The 19973-nt window shown below is 32.9% G+C and overlaps 1 protein-coding gene and 1 long non-coding RNA gene across 3 annotated transcripts in view; both read right to left on the reverse strand.

Annotated features, from left to right (window-relative positions):
* Positions 1-19973, reverse strand: part of LOC124455575 — a 156514-nt gene that overhangs the window by 92189 nt on the left and 44352 nt on the right. For both annotated transcript variants that reach the window (XM_047006210.1, XM_047006211.1), the window contains exons 7-10: positions 6840-6863; positions 5256-5968; positions 4249-4873; positions 56-765 (exon numbers count right to left, since the gene is read on the reverse strand). In XM_047006210.1, coding sequence (XP_046862166.1) covers positions 56-765; positions 4249-4873; positions 5256-5968; positions 6840-6863 — 2072 coding nt within the window. The remainder of the gene's footprint in view (positions 1-55; positions 766-4248; positions 4874-5255; positions 5969-6839; positions 6864-19973) is intronic.
* On the reverse strand, positions 17005-17713 carry LOC124455608. Its single transcript, XR_006951936.1, has 2 exons — positions 17556-17713; positions 17005-17357 (listed from the first exon to the last, which is right to left on the reverse strand). It is a non-coding gene; the product is annotated as an uncharacterized LOC124455608 (long non-coding RNA).

A 19973-nucleotide genomic window follows, 5' to 3' on the forward strand; every position in this document is an offset into this window, starting at 1 on the left:
ATGATTTCTAAAAAATTTGGAAGTAATTTGCAAATGGTTATATTTTTACACCCACCATTACATCAGACTCAGGTTTATATCGTGCTTTATCAACTGTTTCTTCATCAACAACGTACGATTCAGGAGCCATCCAATACTGAGTTCCCTTAGTAGCATCGCTTACATGTGTCTTAAGGCCGTTTATCAATATTCGACTAATACCAAAGTCAGCTATCAGATATTGTCCTTGTGAATCTCGAAAAACATTAGATGGTTTTAAATCACAATGAAGAATAGGATTTGGTTCGCTATGTAGATCAGCTAATCCTTTTAAAATTTGCTTGAGAATTTCGGGAAGAAATTTTTGAAGATCCTCCAAAGTAGAAGATTTTACAAAACTCTCCAGCGATTCTTCACATAGGTCAAGTATCAAATAGATATATTCAGTTCCGGTATCTTCTTCTAAGTGGTAACAATTCACAACATATTTCGAATTCTTAGTTTTGATTTCATTTAAAATTTTCATTTCGTTCTCTGCTTCTTTGTTACAGTTATCTCGACGTACTCGTTTTACTGCTTTTCCATAACCATCCTTGTTCAGTCCAAGATAAACACGGGTTTCATTATTTCCTTTGCCAATGCAAAACTCGTCCGAGAAAATTACACGTACGTCGTTCACACATTTAACCTTGATATCTGGGTCGCGTCCATACTTAATTAATTTTAAGAACATCTCTTTGTGCTTTATTGATTGATCAAAATACTCCCATTCTTTCAACTGCAATTCTAAAAATTATGTAAAAGTATTAAATTTAGGGATAAGGGATAAAAATAATCAAACATATGGAATTGAGCTGAAAGTAATTCATCGCACACAAGATTCGAATACGTGCAAATAACATAATAGTATAGGCTCGGCTTTTTGGTATATTATTCAATACATTAAATGGTAATGTATTCATTTTTTTTCAAAAAGGCTAATCTTAACTTCGGGCAGTGAAATGTTACTCAAGAGACAAAACGGAAGATCCTTCGAGGTTAATCGGATATTACTTTCATTCAATGGTATTGTCCACATTCAATCATAATGCCAATCCCTGTGATATTATATAGTACATTGGTAAATTATTTGAGATGAAAATAAGAAGCAACTTTATTGCAAGTAAACGCAGGGATATTTGTGATTAAATATCCTATAAACAGAGGGAGATTTAGCAAAAGAGACTTTTACTAAATCTTTTCATCGTCTGAGAAATCTAAAATTTCCTTAGACGGTTCGACAAGTGTACATGCGTTTGTATTTCTCTATCCCAAATTGGTTGAAAATCTTTTTAAAGTAATCGCAGATCAACATTCCCAGTAGAAAATGAACATTGCCATCGTCAATCTTCTTGAACTATATATATATAACACCAGAGTGCAAACTTTAAGTGAAATTTATTGCGTTTCTGTCTGTTTATATAGCAGCCAAGACATCGTCATCACTGATCGATTCAATGCTGTGATTGTCCTAGTCAAATGCTCTGTAATACCATCATGCTCTGGAGAATAAGATCTCGTTGGTTATTGCACAAAACCTTGCAAACTAAAGAAACGTCTCTACCCAATATTCACCCTAAATATAACTTTTTAAAGTATTCATTTTATGATCTTATGTTTGACTTAAAGTATAGCACACGAATTCCTTAAACGTGGTCAACTGATGCTAAAGTGTATTTGGAGATAGCAGTTGAGGTAGAATCATTCATACCAACAGTCGGTAATCGAATATACAGGTCTGCATCGGTCAACAGATATGGTCGCCTCGGTTTCTTTTGTTACAACACAAATATTTACTAACGTGTTACCGCAAACATAGGAATGAGGATATTTAGTCGTAAACGTCCATCCTCAATATTCTTTGACGTTACTAAACCTCGCTTTGGTCAGCAGAACATTTAATTTCTTACATCCCTGAAAGCGTGCGTTTACTTATAATACAATACCACAAAGTATCACTTGCTCTGTAAAAACTTGCTTTGTGCAAATTTCGTGATGAAAGTCCCTTTCACTTCATTTGGCTTTCGGACTTCTTTGACTGCACCATATTTCATCTCATTGAGCTTATCTTCCTCTTTGATCATCTTTCACTAATTTGTTGATAAAGTGACCCGTTTGATGTCTTTTGTCTGAATTGCCAAAATTCATTATTTTCAATGGTGTATAACATGACCACGGCTAGTTTGCGAATCACATAATATTTCTTACGCTTGTATGGTTTTCAACATCATAAATAGTCTAAATTTTGCACATTTAGTTATTCCAGAAGAGCAAAAAGTAAAAATTATGTCTAGATAGTACAGGCCTCTTGTAAGCCCGATCTCACGGGAAATTTCACCCCTCCCAAAAAAATTTAGCCCCTCTTCGAAAATCCCCCCCCCCCTTTAAAAACTTTAACTTCATCACGAAAATGGTGCAATTTTTTCCAAAACTAAAATTACAGGCCATTTAAGATGTTATAAATTATGTGGATCGATACATTTAATAAGAAACAAATCAGAAAAATTATCGCAATTCAGCAATGCCGGTTATCATGCGTAGGCGAAAATGTCAATATTCAAGCGTCGAGTAAAAAGTGAGTACAACTAAAGTAATGAGTCATGAAAATCATTCCACAAATGAAAAAGCATAAAGGCTTAAATGACTCAATCACTTCTTAACACAATCTGCAAACGCACAAAAAGTAGTAATTTACGTTATTTAAAGCTCGGAAAATAGTTAAGTGTTTACTAAAATCAAATTTCTAAGAGTTTAAAAGTTATTTATGAAACTTTTTGCAACATTGACAGATTTTTTGTGTTATCTGCATCTGTCCACACTAATGCGTTTTCGAAATTAAAAGTTATTACTGAATTTAAAGTGTGTTAAATAATTAACTGCGCATGCTTATACATAAAGCGCCCAGAGTTTTCGTGACATCTTGCGCCATTAAATATATCTTCCAAGGCGAGTAATTCATAATTTCATATACAAAGTTATCCCACCACTCGCTTGTTCTTCCTGGACAAACGCAAAATCTTCGTGGCCTTCCTTCATAAGGCTTATTCATTCGATAGTGGTTGTTTGAGCCACTGGAAAAAACCAATGTTTCAAGAGTCAACATTCTCCTTTTATAAGTTATCAATAAAAGCTAAGAAAGCAAAATATGAACTTCCAAAATAGGGATTAAACAAATATACAACCTCAAAAGCACGTCACTAAGGCTCGCCAAATATGTATCGAATTTTAAAAATGCCGGAAAAAGTAGTTATTGACGTCATCGTTCTCAAAAAGCTCCTTTTTTTGACTGTCCAAAATAAAACGTGTCCTTTTTTGAGCTTTTCAGGGTGGACGGATGGCCAAAAAGCATCAAAAAATATAAATTTTTAACAGAAAAAGCATAAGTGAGGACAGGGTTTAACACAGCGGGGATGCGTTTGCAGAATATGTGTATGAAATGTGTAAGTGATTCAAGTTTTTGATTTGCTTTTTACTCACACTTTATTGGACGCGTGAATATTCACATGACGTCATAACCAAAGTGCGTTAGTTATTCTGATTAGTTTGATATTATATGACTAAATGTATAGATCTACATAACTTGTATTATGTTAGATCACCTGTGATCTTGGTTATGAAAAAAATTGCACCATTTTTGAAATGGATGTTAAAGTTTGTAAGGGGGGCCAAATTTCCGAATTAAAACCATATTTACTAGGATGTATTGCTCCTGTGGAGACAAATTTCTTAGGAAATGTTCATTATTCATTGCCATGTACATTGCTGATATTGGAACATTCAAAACATATATTTATAAAAATATATTTGCAAAAAATATATTTAGACTGAGCAGAAGTCGTTGTTAAGAGGTGTTTTTTAAAACTCCATAGTAGAATTGAAGACTTAGCCAAGCACTTCATAATGTTGCTTCGCCGTCCCTGCAAACTCTCACTCCTTGTTTATCTCCATATCAATATTAGTATATGTTAAAAATATATTTGCGTTTTAACCATTTCATACCGTCAAATTGGATGCTGGAGATAAAATTTTTAAAATGGTTAGCTTGTTCATGACAATCTTTGATGCACTAATGAACAAACATATCGCGACAAATCAAACGCAGAAAATTTACACTTCGACTGTATAACCGGAATAAATGACTGACTAAGTTGCATTTTTTACACTTAGAGATTTTAGAGATTGATTAGCTACATCATTGACGAAAAATAAATATTTTAATGGTTAACTTACTAGCAAAGTGTTCTTTCAGATCTGGAGTGGATCTGCAGTCAGTCAACCTTATGACTTTGTGCACCAGAAGAGGAAGCTCCGGGAAAACTTGCAGGAAATACTTTTTATAATTGCCTTGCTTCACATATTGGGATAGATGCGGACGAGGATTATTTTGCCAATGTTGGTCAACGTTTCGTATGAATCTTAAGCATCCTGCCCATGTAGACTCGTACTTTAGAGTTCTTATACTGTCGTTTACTTCAAAGTTGATCAAATCTTTGACGACTTCATCATCGATACGCTTCATCCATTCTTTGGAACCATACAACTGCTTATGAACGTCTGAAGTGGGAGAATTTTGACCTTGTGAATGTTTCACCTCCAGTAGGCTCCCCATATCACACAGCATGTTAAATTTCTCTTTGTCTGATTGCAGATAAGGGTGCTTTAACGCCTTATCGGCAGATGGCCTGTCTTCAGGTAGTAACTGTAGCATCCACGATAAAAGGTCTTTGAACGTGGCATCCTCGATTTCGTCCAAGCCAACTGGGTTTCCTTTCAAAATGTTGTCCAGTCTATGCCGTTCATCTCCAAAAGGATGTTTTCCCTTTGTTGCAACATAATAAGCCACCATTCCTGCATTCTATTTTCAATAAAAAATTGTCATAAACAGTCAGTGGTGGATACTAAAACCTTAAAGACTAAAATTATTTGCGATTTGCAGAACTCAGCAATAAATGTGCAGCTTAAAAAAATCTAAAAAATGTTCTCCAAATTGAATTGTAGTCATATATATGTATTAAAAACAATCTAAATAAGGAACATACAATTACAACTGTAACGCGATTAACAAAAATAAATTTGTTTTTATTTAAATTTATAGGTTTACACTATAAGATGAAACGATAGAGGTAAAGAAAAAAATTGAGGTAAAATCATTATCACTACCAAATACCATTATTTAATTAAATGCAAATAAAACATTGAGCTGCAGTTGGACCTCTAGTTCTACTTAAAGAACTTACCATAATGTCAGACTCTTTTTTGTAACGAACTTTATTAATTGATCCATCTGTTTTGTCATATGACTCTGGAGCTATCCAATTTTTAGCTCCTCTCTGTATGCTCAGATGTGTCGAAGTTTCATCAGATAACATATGACTTATACCAAAGTCAGCGATTAAAAAATTTCCATCCACATCTCGAAGAACGTTCGATGGTCTTAAATCCCGATGAAGAATAGGACATGGACCACTGTGAAGATCAGCTAAACCTTTTAAAATCTGCATAAGAATTGTAGGAACGACTTTTAGTAGATTTTGCAAAGAAGAAGATTTCACATAACTCTCTAACGATTCTTCACACAAATCTAATATCACGTACAAATACTCTTCGTCAAGGTTCTCTTTTAAATCCCAAAAATTCACAACATAATTTGAACGCTTTGCATTCAACTTATTAAAAATTTCTTTTTCTCGATTTGCAAAGTCTTTGCCGCTATCTTTGTGTATTCGCTTTACTGCTTTTCCATAACCATCGTTTCCCAGGGCAAGGTAAACACGGGTTCCATCACTTCCCTTGCCAAGCAAAAACTCCTTCATGAAAATTACACGCAATTCACTGAGCAGTGTAAATTTTTCTGGATGTTTGCGTCCATATTCCTCCATCTTTTTAAACTTTTCCTGATGTATTAATGATTTATCACAATATTTCCATGGTTGACGCAACACTTCTTGAACTTAAAGGAGAAGTACAAATCAGGAAAGATTAAAAAAGGACTGATAAATTCAGTTTTATATATTTTGGCAATATCACATAACATAAAACATTGCTGTGTTTTTTTCTGGATGAGAAAACACGGATGTTTTTATTTTGATATGGAAATAACATTTACTCCGGTAGAAATGAGTTGGTCATCATACAATTCACGCGCAATAATCGACGTTCCACGATTAGCTCATTGCATGACTATACCAACCTTTAACTCAATAAAGCCAGTGGCGGATCTAGAGTACGTCAAAATAAATTGCTGCAGCTCATGCTTGGATATATTTCAAATACATAGAGGAAAGTCCATTGATAAAGTATAATTTGTTGAAATTCAAATCCAATAGTTTTGGTTTGAACATATTTTGAATTTAAAATTGAGCATCTGAATTCATTTTGACAAACGCTAGATCTGCTATACTAGATTGAGCAATTCTGCAATGGATAAAACACACACCCTATTCACATTAACATAAAATATGAAATTTAGTATCTGAATGTTAAAAAGTTAAGACCGACAATTCTCTTAAAGTAAATTGAATTTACTCAATGATCTATACAAGTGTTCACAAAGCAATGATCCCTTCAATAACTGACTTTATTTTAACTGGGAACAATAAGAAATAGTTAAAATGGTTGCTTACGACATGCTGAATTTTACGTTCAGACACGGACATTTTTATGCATGCAAAGAAAAGAATTTTTCATTCTTAATTAAAAGTCATTAAAAAATTCTGAGAATTGAAAAAATTTACACAGCATTTTCCAACTCGAGCAATTGAGAGCAGTAAAAAAATTAATCATAATCCTTTACGAAACTAAAAATAATTCGTTATACCAACCTTCCAAACGTTGTTTTCCCTCTTCTGCATTATAAAATAAATAATAAAATAATATTAAAATATTATATAGTTATAGTGACAAGCAACTAGAGCATTTTTTGTTTTATTTATAACACAACAAAACAATTTAATGGGCTCTTTATCATGAACTATGAACAATGTTAATGTATGGGCTTATTTTAAGATTTGGTCGCAACATAATACCACACCGACTATAAATATAAGAAAATATAAAAATTACAGAACCACGAATTACAATTTTCCATTATAAAAAGTATTTTTGATTGGTTTTTTCTTCAACAATTGCATGTTTGTTTCTGTATTGATTACGAGGAAAATATCCATTGGTCAAGATATTGGTCGTCACATGAATAATGTGTAATACATATAAACAAATAAAAGTATTTTTATATATAGCTATCATTATATTTTTAAGGTTATTGTAGACAAGCATATGGTTTGTACAATCAATTTTGAAAAAAAAATTTATTATCGTCGTGTGCAAGCGCAAGAACAAAAAATTATTTTAGTTGCAACACAGTGAAAGTTGAGAACGCTTTGATTTATTAAGAATGTTGCAGGTTTATAAACACGGATATATAAAAAATCATTCACAAAGGTATCCTTCTTCCACACTCTTTTCTGCATTAAGACAACCATCATTAATCCCTAGCACAAAGTTTATATTTATGTTTTGCATTCGATTCACAGTTGAGTATCTCACCGTCGCAAAATGGTGACAGTATAGGAATGAGTAAACATTTTAAAATTTATTATTTTGCACCATTATAACGGAAGTAGTTAAAAATAGTAATCTGTTAAAACGCTGACATTTTGAAAACAACGCTTGTCATTTTTTAAACGACTCAATCCAATATCTAAGTCACAAAGAGCATTTTCATAAAGAACATTTTTTGGCATGCATTTTAATTTTTTGATGACCACATTGGCTTTGCATACTTTTAACGAACTTATGCAAATATTCTAGTGTAACGATCTTATGTAAATACGCAGTACAGTTCCCTTTAAATGCTGAAATATTGAGATTGAAAAATGAAAGATGAAAGCATCTGTCGAGGTGAAAAGAGTTCGGAGAATTAAAGAACCTAATGTTTTTAAGGTTACCTTTTGAATAGCTTGTGTTCATCCAAAAGTGTTCATCCAAATTATCATCTGCATCTAAACACATGATAAAGAAAATAAACGTGTATATCACATGTTACACTACCCAGCTTTTGTAAAATATGAATAAAAAGTCGGTCCAGAAACGGACAAAAGACGAAAAATGTCGCTCTGACTAAAATTTTGGGATATTTGATCCAATAAAGATACAATAAAGTTGGTCCCATGACGTAGAACACTCCTTCTCAAACCTTTCAGCGAGGCATAATTTATTTAGAATCTGCATTTACGTAACCATTTATTGTATGTTATTCGGTCTTGCAAATATTACATGCATGGTTATGCTAATACCGTGTGTTTGCAAAGAGAGAGTTGAACAGTGAGTTGAACTACCTTACTTTGTGGTTTGTAATCTTTTGGGTGGAAAAATAACAACGTGGGTTTTATTGCAAGTTTTTCCGTAAAACTAATAATTCACTTTTACATAACACATCATAAATATCTCTTAAACCAGTTATTTGTCACAAAAAAAGTTAAAGGAAACGAATAACTTAGATCTAACATCAGGGCATCTAGCTACCACCTAAACGCTAAATGAAAGTATGTATTCGTAAACATAATTATTGGCTTTTATTTGTTATCAATAATGAAATAATATGTTTTAAAATGATGTTTTCAACAATATTTTATTTAAAATCATTTGTGTACGTGTAACGTATACATGTAACTGACACGTTGATCATGATGGTTTTCACATTTCACTTTTAGCATTATAGCCAGTTTTCACTTTCTATACATATTGATCAAATTTCTATGTTTACAAAGTTTAAAATTTTCACATGATTTTGATCCACAACATTTGCATTATTTTTGAATAAAAAGATTTTAGTTGGCTACATATAACGAAACCTTTTAAAATTAATTTATCAGGTTATAAATTATTGTTTGTATTTAGCGTTGAAAAACATGGAAATGTTTGGGCAGCAAATGCTTGGTGAAAAAAATTCTTTTGCTTACCAGGTTTTGATGTGGAAGGCGAAACACCAGTAATGACTTCACTGTTGTTATCATCTAATAGATAAATCAAATTGATTGTTTGCAATGCAATTAAATAGCATTACAGGATGATGACAAATTCTAAAACTCTCTTATCTTACCCTTTACCAACGTATGAATGATACGCATGATATAAACGACTCTTAATTGTTTGTGTTTGACTTTTAAAGGGAATGTAAAGATGTTCGTGCAAACGTTTGCTAACAAAATACAATTTCTTACCAAGTACTGCTGTAGAAGGAGTTTTGTCAATGTCGTCATAGTCGTTGTCACTCTTGGGAGATGGCAAAGACATCTTTTCGTAAGAAGCTGGAAATTAATGTATTACATTACACTGAAAATGCACATTGAAATCATGCTAAACATTGAACACGGCGAATAAGTTTTACGTGAATTTCAAAGGAGATTTATAGTATTTGTTAGTTAGCAAATTTATAGTATTTGTTAGTTAGCAAATTTGTCTCTTAATTAAGCTGAATTCATGTGCATTTTCTACCTTGTTTTTTTTTTCTCACGAAATTCTTGTAATCTTGTTGTCATTGAATCCTTTAAGAAATCACGTCCTTCTTCTTCGTATATTTGTATCAGATATTCCATAGCGTTCTCTTGTTTTTCTATATCTTCATCTTCAGTGACAATCTCCAGATACAGTTCATAAATATCTGCTGCTTCCCTATACTGCTCAAGTTTATCAAACAATTCTGCTAATTCCCATAAAACAGCCAACAATCCACTGAAAATTCCAGCTGAAGTAACAATTGACAAGTTCTTCAAGTTATTCAAAAAATCTTTACCAACGTTAATACCACCAACTTTTCTTGGTCGTCGCGGTCGTTCACGCCGTTTATTTTGCTCTTGTAGATTTCCTTGTTGATTTTCTTTCTGTTGTCGAGGTTGCATTTCTTCTTCTTCTTCTTGGTGTTCACAATCAATAAAAGAGAATCCGTTTTTATAATGCTCCAAAGATTTCTCATAATTTTCAAGCAACTTATTCAATCCTCCCAATGCAACATGACAGAGACAGACCATTTCATATTTCTTAATACCATCCTCCAATCTTTTAGTGGTACAATGGATACTCCCCAATCCGAGGTATATTTGATGTTGAAAATATTTAATTTCCAGTTCAGGAGAAAGATTCAAGCAATCATTAAAGCAGTTTATTGCTTCCTCCCCTTTATCAGAGAGTGTGTAAGCATTACCAAGACCAAATAATGCCATCATTTTGATGCTGTTCTCGCCTGCAACTTTTACACAATTATTGTAATGTTTAATAGCCGTTTCATAATCGCCATTATTCATAGAACAATTCCCTTCTTCCAAGATCCCCATAACTGCTGGAACCGTGAAAGCTAGATCTCTTCTAGTAGTCACGCAAAAATTTATCTAAGTTCTCCAGTGTTCTTCATGTGAACAGCAAACTTTTCTCTATTGTACTTATTTTTTTGCGCCAAACATCAAAGTTAACTGTTTAACTATAAAAGACAAAATTATGAGCTTTATTTAGTCCACTCTTTAGTTTCAAAATTACAATAGAGGAAATTCATTTATGGAAGTTTAGAGCAAGCAAATGAGAGATCTTACTAACATGTACGTGGAGTGTGTGTAGAATGTTTTTAACAATAGGTTAAAGACAGGGCAATTTTGCAAATTGAAGGTAAATCAGTTCTCGACAATGAATGTTTTAACATCCCCCCCCCCCGATAAGTTTCGTAAGTTCATTAATTAATTCAAGTGCCCATTTCAGCAACATTGAATTTAGGAGTGATTTCCAACGTATTAGTAAAAAATTTTTTAAGTTTCTCAAATCGCTCCATTTTTAAGGCTGTTTAAAGTAGGCAAAATGCTCCTTTTTATGGAGCTTGTCAGTCGCAGGAAAAGTCTGGAACGACTTACTTTTGTAACGTCATGCAAAGTATTTATCAAGATATATATGTCAACCACGTGTTTGTCGGTAATTGCACGTTGCAAACCCCCACTCCCACAGTCACGAAAGTCACGCATCAAGACAATACTTAATTCTTCTAATTCTGTAAACTTCTTATAGCTATAATACATTATTTAGCATATGAAGAAAACGCAAGATGCGACAACTTGAAATTGAATAAAATAATCCATTAAAAACTTTCCGTCTGATTTCTTTTCAGTATCTTTTTTCCTAGTATTTTTATACACAGGTGTTGAAACACGCGAAGAAGAAACAATACAACAAAGTCTGGAAAATTTACAATCAATGTGACGATCTTTGAGTTAACGGTATCACAAATATTGATTTCTTTACCATTTCTGTTCTCAATAAAGTAAATGGTTTGAACCCGGGAGTATCGTTACATGTTTGTAAATGTAGATCGTCCAGGTTGGTATAGTCCTGAGAAGGACTGTTTTTGTTGTTTTTGAGTCAACAACAACAAAAACAGTCCTTTTCAGGATATACTGGACGATCTACATTTACAAACATTTCTATTCTCGTCAGATCAGAACCATCAAACTATGTCGAATACCTGTCTTGCATATAGTTGCACATAGTCGTAGATTAATATATATAAAATGGGACATTTGCTCTAACTCGTGTCTAATACATATTTTAGCAAAATTGCGCATGCATAAACAAAGATGCGTCAATACCGAAACGTGCTTTGAAAAATCCTCAGCGTTTTATTGATGAATTTGTAGTAAATAATCATTTTTCTAGGAAAGAAAACCAAACAACAAAATAATTTTTTTAATATAGAAGTAAATGAAGTTGACCAGGATCAAAAAATTTTAAAATGTCTCGTAGTACAATGCCCTCGGTGCAGTCCAATCTTAATTCGTATGTAGCTTCCAAATAAGGAGGTACCCACACGTCACAATGCACTGTAAATTGCAACTTACATAACAAACTTATTATAAACCACAAAGTTCAGGTCTACAGCGCGATGAATCTGTGTCAAAAGAGAATCACAAGATGCACGAAGAATCAAATTTTTATAATCCGTTGGCCTTAGTTAGATAGTATACGGAAAAAGCACATGATTGAATCTTTGCAAGCTTCAAAAGTTATACATTTGATAAAAGTTACATTTAATCTATTCGAGATTGTAGTAATGCAGCATAGATAATTGGTTAATGATAAACTATCTCAAAAGGTTGATTCTTCTAATTCTCATCAATAAGGTGCTTCGCCTTTATGAAATAAACTTATCAGCCTATAACTCTAAGTATTGAAATCATTTCCAAGCATATTCTTTTTCATAAGAAAATTTGCATGCGTGTGCTCTTCCTGCCACGTATATCATACCGCTTTTGTCATGAATACACGTGAACAAAGTAAAAACCTATGTTATTGTCTTGTTTTATGGAAATCGAAAATCTGCATCTTGACTAGAGAATAAAAACTGTACAAAAAATACACCAATTATTATGAAATGGTTTTAGTTTGAATTGTTATTGCCTAAATAGTTTTTATTTTGATTCCGGTGAGTTGCAAAGAATTATCCTGTTAAAAATATAATCTGAAGATTTGTACTGGGAAAATAGACATATAAATAAGGAAGAAAGACAGGCTTTATGTTATCAAATTTAACTTCTGAACAATGAATTTTCTAATGAATGAAAAAATCCGTAAAATTCAACATTACGTTTTAAAGCGTTCCGGTTTTTAATATTTACTATTGATGAGAGTACAATACAATTAAGTCTGCAAAACTTACAAAAATTCTCCGGTCTTCAAGTAATTCAACACTATTGACTTCTTCACTGTTTTAACTACCGTCTGACTAAAAGCATCAAAACAACAAGAATGACTTGTTTTACAAGTCCTCATACCTACATAAATTTTCTCAATTTGAAAAGATCACTGCAAAACAAAGTGACCTGGCGACCTTTGGTGGCGGAGATTGGAGGAGTTTCGAAAGGGCTTAGTTTAAATTTTACACGCAAATGCTTGCGAAAATGCCTTTGGTGTGGGACATAAGCAAGTGCAATAGAGGAAACACAAAAAAACAGTCGGTTATTCATCACATACAACATATTGCACACACTATACTTGTGTTTTAGCCCGATGCCTGCCTTAATCAATGCCTTAAAAGCACAAGCAACGTCTTTCGCCCGTTTTTAGTCGTGCTTACTCAGGCCGGCACGACCAAATTATATATTCCTAAAGGGTTAGAAACGACTGGAAGGAGATGCAAAATTGAGCAATTGTATCTCCATGAAATGTTCCAAAAAGTCTCCCTTGTCTAACCGAACATTTTTGTTTTCATGCAAAGGTGTGAAAGTCGAGTTTCTGGCGCCTGAAAACCAGATTGCTCATTCAGCTTTTTACAACGCTGTCCATGCCGGATTCACAAGTTAACCATTTGTTATTGATCTATGATGTAAATGGCATTTGTAATTCCTAGGCATGCTGATGAGCCCTGACATTGGGCGAAACAGCTATTTCAAAAAAATTATTTAGTTGAAATAAATTAATGATTTGCTTTGATTTGATTTGAAATGTAAAATGATTTGAGAATTCAGATGTGATCGATTTTAAAATTTCTCGGAGTGCATCAACCATAATGACACCACCGACTTATGTTAGCACCAATCATTTTAGTAATTCATGTTTACAATCACAACAGCACGACTAGTTGTTTTAGTCTAGCTACGCCACTGATGTTAGTCTTTGTTTTTTTTTAATAAACCATGCTAGTTCAAAAATTTGCTAACTTTAGACAGCAAAATTTTCCTGTAAGTCTATAAAAACAACACACACTTAACAACATTTTCAACAAACCATGCGTGTTCAAAGACTTGCCAACTTTATGAAAACAATCGAAACTTAACAACAATTTAAAAACATCATGATCATTTGAACGATAAATATGACTTTCAATATCGTCATTATCGTCAATGGATAGGAAAATGATAATTTGGAAGAATGCAGATGTAGAGATAAAGATTAAATCAATTTAGCTCAAACAAAAGCTTTAAGACAGTGTAAAATCTGTTAAAAGCTGCGTTGCAATACATTTCTTTGCCATAAAATAAAAGATAATTAATAAAAATATAAATTATTCATATCGTATTCATATTGCATTCATATCCGACTTCGAGAGAACACGTCATTTTAATATTCTCATCATTCTTGTTTTGCTTAGCATGATGCATTTAATGAACCGGTAACTTTTATTTCTTTCGTTTTTCAAACATTAACGTATATATGAAGTCGATCATCGATAATCCTCAATATTTGCAATAATTGTAATTTAAATAGCGTTCACAAAGACTATTGGAATATAGCTACTATTTAGAACATAGAGTAGACTGAAATTATGCGCTCCCCCCCCCCGAATATAGGTAATGATGCAAACTTGAAGGGACTAATTTAATTCAAATGCTGGAAAATCCAAATAATGTTCGATATACAGAATTATGTTTGATATACAGAAGTATCTGACATAGGACAAGACATTTCCGACATTTTCAGTTATACGATGAGCTAATCGAAGACAAGCAATCGTTTCTTGTTAAATCATTTCATGAAAATGTTCATGAATGACAATGTTTAAAGTATCAATGCAAAATGGTTTATATACATATCATAAATGAAAAAATTAATTTAGACAACATCAAGAACAGTTTTCTCAAGAATTATATTCTTCATAATACAATTTGCTTGCGTGTCCACTTCCGCCAACGTAGTTCATAAAATTGTCATAAAGAAGAGAAAGTATACACGCTAACAAAGCTAAAGCATCGTGAATACGTTAAATATAACACTGTCGAGATTCTGTATGTATGAAAGTTAAGTTGTGACTAAAAACGCAGCAAAAAAAAAACACTCTAATGCTATAGAATTGTTTAAGTCCGTATAGTTACTGCCTACAAACTTTATGTTTTTTTGCTTGATGGGTAGAAAATCTTTACTTCTATACTAAATCGGAGTATTTGTACAGGGAGATATAAATAAGTTACATACACAAACTTTCGGCAATGAAAATTAACGTCTGATGCAATATAATTTTCTTAACGCTGTTAATATATACACCCTAAAAGAAATCACAAACTAAAGTATTTTTAAAGAATATCAGCCTTTAATCATGTAAAGAATACAAAATAACAAAGTCTGGTAAACTTACAGATAAGCCACTGATCTCCAATCACATGGCTTTGATGGACGATGTTCGTCTTAAGAAAATTATGGGAAAACAATACATTTCCAATGACCAATTCAAAGCCATATGAATAAAATTGTTCATGTATCGTCTGTTTTGTCATATCAAATTAAAAAACGAATAAACACTTGGCGGAGGAAATAAGAAAGACTTATTCTAAACCATGAGTATTCATATTTTTACTATGTCTCTAAAGTTGAACTAGAGTATTTTGTATATCCTATAATTCTTCTTTAGTCGATATTTATTAATAAAACTTACTTTTTAAATTTGTCTTCGTTGTAAAACGTCTTCCTGACAAATGATGTAACTTTGCGAGTGTCGGGAATTATGAATAAACGTTTGCAGGTAAATCCATGACGACGGTCGTTTACCAATGGAATTCCCTGAAATAGAAACGTTTAATAAATTGCCATGTTTATTTAGAAATTTCAATCATTAGTATTTAAATTGAAAACTGACACGCAGTTTTCTCTCTTTATGTCAGTCTTAAAATCGATGCGTCATTTCTGACAGTTTCAAAAACAACTTCATAAAATTTTAGACATGTTTCAACAACTTATGAAAACAGTATCTGAAGACGTCTATCTCTGTGAGAAGCAGTCTTTAGCAGATAGATAAGGAATCAGTCGTCACATAAGAAGGAAGATCCTGTGGAGAGAAAAGTGTAGCAGTTTAACAAAAAGGCGCTGTCATAGCAGGTGCTATTTGTGACGCTGCCTGTTTTGAAAAACCATTATTAAAACAGCTGTTACAAAAAGGTAATTTACGCGGCTATGAATTTAATTTTGTTTATGATGGTTTAGGTCGAGTATTGTCGAGACAGGAAGAAATCGAAGAACGAGGCACTGAGAAAAGATGGATCCACTGGAGAGATCACATATAGAAAGTCTCCAAAACAAAACGCTCACGATACAAGTCGCAAGTTACAAGCAATTTTGGAAATAATCACTAGAATCGTTGTCAAATCTAGAACGAATGTACATTTCTTGTAATGTTTACTGTAGATATGATACAATGCCTCATGCAACATGAAAAATGTAACATGTAACAGCATTTTCAGTAAGACGAAGATTTGGAGATGACATTTATAAAGCCTGCATGAATACAAAGTTAAGTTTAATCAAAGGAAATAACACAGTTTCTGGAAACATTGAATGATAACATTTCCTTGCAATATATGCTGTATTCTTGCAATCAAGACTGGCAATCAATCTCTTTCAATTAGAAGCAATGGGTTCAAAATAAACATAAATAAGCAATATCAATCGATCATTTTAAAGAAACACAAACTTTCATTTTCCACAACAGAAAAAAATAAGAGATCATGACAGATAACCAAATCCTGTTGCAATTACTGGAGGAATGTCTTCGTGACCTTAAAATGAATGACGATAGTTGATTTGATCTGCGTAGATGCACTTTTGTGAGGCGAATCTATAATAGCAACTGCTCATTAGAGTAACTTTAAACTTCTCAACCAAACAAGCACCAACAAACAATTGTCAATCACCAACAATTTACACATAAATTCATTAACCTTTCTTTGAGCTTCAAAGAAATAATCACAAACAGAGCGACCTAAAATACTTCTCCAATCTTTTTTTCCTGAAATATATCTCTAAATATACGTGGAAGACATCAGATGACCCAGAGTAACCATGTTTAGTGTACGGTAATGTTGTGATAACCAAATAACAGTGGAGCATAAGAATTTTCTTTAAAACACCTTAACTTTTGTAAACATACTTACGGCTACCCTATACGACTCGCTTTAATAATTTTTTCCAGCTTGAAATAGAGAAGATGTACATGTCCTTAACATATTCAACTTTTATGACGAAATGTATAACAAAAGTTACATTTATTTGCAAGATGCTCTACGACTATAATTAATACAACATTTCCCTAATTGCTTTTCATGCATTCACGTCCTACATCAATTAAGACCTTTACATACATATATGATCGAATTTAAGTTAATTAATAATCCATACTTCAGTGACTATACATGCAAGTAATCCTTGATATGACTTTATGAACCAATTTCTTGGTCGTTGCTCAAATTAACAATTTGAAAGTGGCACATGATTAGTTAAAAGTTTGTTATACTTTATTTTCCATCAAGATTATGGTTGTCAATAATATCTTCAAATTTCTTTCCATTGCCTTCCTTCAATTTTCACAGGATTTATGTTTCCTAAAAACGTTTCCAACGAAAAAATATAGAACTTAATTTTACTTAACGTTGAGAAGGTTGAAAACATTTATACAATACTTAAAACATACATCTTAAAGAGTAGAAAAAAAAGTTCAATGTGACAGAGAAGTATGTTATTATGCATGGAACTCAAACATGGCTAAGTTGTAAAAATGGGGTATTATTTGAATAGCTTACAGGTAAAACGTTTTTGCAATTTAGGTCTTGTTTTCCAGTCAGTCGATCTAATAATTTTGTGCACCAGAAGAGGAAGTTCGGGAAAACGTTGCATGAAATACTCTTTATAGTTGTCTTCCTTGATATACTTCCTTGAGTGTGCATGAAAATTAAATCGGGGATATTTATATCATCATGGAAGCCTAATTTAGTAATGTCTTTGAAAAAGGAAAATTATTTTTATGACTTACAGGTAAAATGTTTCTTGAGATCAGGTCTTGTTTTCCATTCAGTTGACCTTATGATTTTATGCACACGAAGACGAAGATCGGGAAAATATTGCAAAAAGTACTTTTTATAGTTGCCTTCTTTAACATATGGCGATAGATGTGGACGAGGGTTGTTCTTCCAATGCTGGCCAACGTTTCGCATAAATCTTAAACAACTTGCCCATGACGACTCATAATTAACTTTTCTGTTACTATTTTAAAAGGTTGTGAAATCTTCTAATACTTAATTGTCGATAAGCTCCATCCATTTTGAATGACAATCCAACTGCTTACGAACATGTGAATTTTGACATTGCGATTGTTTTATCTCTGGTTGGTTCCCAACATCACACAGCATGTCAAACTTTTCCTCATTGGATTGTAGATAAGGATGTTTTAACGCATCGTTGGCTGATGGCCTGTCTTCTGGTTTTAGTTGTAGCATCCATAACAAAAGGTCTAGGAAAACTGCATCCTTTATTTCGTCCAAACCAACATGATTTCCATCTCATATGTTTTGTAGTCTACAGTCTTCAGTTCCAAAACGATGCTTCCCTTTTGTTGCACCAAATAAGCCAACATTCCTGCGTTCTAAATCGATCAAACAGAATAGCGTCGAAGAACATTGGAAGGCTTTAAATCCCGATGAAGAATAGGACATGGGTCGCAGTGAAGATCAGCTAATCCTTTTAAAATTTGTCTGAGAATTTTGGGAAGAGATTTTTGAAGATCCTGCAATGTAGAAGATTCCACAAAACTCTCCAACGATTCTTCACATAGGTCTAGTATCAAATAGACATAGTCTATTTCAGTCTCCTCTTCAAGTAGTAATATTTCACAACATATTTCGACTCCTTTGCGTTGAATTCGTTCAAGATTTCCTTTTCTTTCTTGGCAATTGTGATGCGGTTATCTCGACGTATTCGTTTCACTGCTCTGCCGTAACCATCCTTTTTCAGTCCCAGATAAACACGGGTTCCATCACTTCCTCTACCGATGCAAAACTCCTCAGAGATTATCACACGTACATTGTCTACATGTTTGACCTCGACATTGGGATTTCGTCCATACTTAATCAATTTCAAGAACAATTCTTTATGTGAAATATGAGATATATTTTGTTAGCAGCTGGTTAGTATCTGTTTTTTATAGGAAATGAATAGTGACATAGGATCTTTTACAGTTACTTTCTTGAAAAACACTATAAAATATTTTATAAAAATAAATAGCACAGACAAAACGTAGTATGCTTTTAGTAATTACTATACACTTACAAGCGTTGGTCGGTGGTCTACCGATTTCAAATGGCAGTACTAACCAGTAAAAGTCGTACTAAGTATTAAAATGCCAATAAAAAGCAGGCACCGGAATATTAGGCGATAGAAGCGCAGTCTATTTCAAGCATTTATATAAGCTGTCCTGCTCATTTCAAAGGGCAGGAGTGAACACGACTAGCGTGCGATAACAGTAATAGTTCCAGAAACGCGAGTTAAGTGAGAGAGGAAGGGCATTAAAAACATTTGGTTTATATGAGACTCACAATTTTTGAAATTGTCTTTTAAAACTGTTGAAAATGAATGAATAGTGTTGTACATGGAAATGGGTGAGAATGGATAATACCAGTGTTAGCTTTCAACTTTGGTAGTTGGTTGGCAGTAAACATTGCTTGTGACACAAACCACAAAAATACAAATTTAGAACTCTTACAATGGTAGAAAATTAAAAATGCACTTTTTGATGTCAACTACGACTCCTATATTACTATTATAGCGATAAAACATTCATTTTAGAGAAAAGTATGAGTAAATACGATATATAGCAACAATTAAAACAAAACTGATTAAAGTTACACAATTGTGGCATAGCAACTTGCTAAAAATCATGACGCTTTCTTCACGTTTCAAAAACTTTACAGTTTTTTTGGTATTTCATGTGCTTTGTCACTACAGTGTAGACACTCACGTATGTTCTGTTTTGTCATATAAAACTAACAAACCAATATAAATGATATCAAATCGCGAGTATTTTATGTTCCCACAGGCTCACTACAATTTTATTGTGTCACTGATGTATTTTGAATTTTTCTAAATATGTTCAAAACTACAATTAATGCTGCGATTTAACTGGGAAACTTACTTTTCAATGCGACTTTTCTCTAAAACTTTCTTCC

The sequence above is a fragment of the Xenia sp. Carnegie-2017 genome, unplaced genomic scaffold, assembly GCF_021976095.1.
Source record: "Xenia sp. Carnegie-2017 unplaced genomic scaffold, XeniaSp_v1 HiC_scaffold_4, whole genome shotgun sequence".
NCBI lineage: Eukaryota > Metazoa > Cnidaria > Anthozoa > Malacalcyonacea > Xeniidae > Xenia > Xenia sp. Carnegie-2017.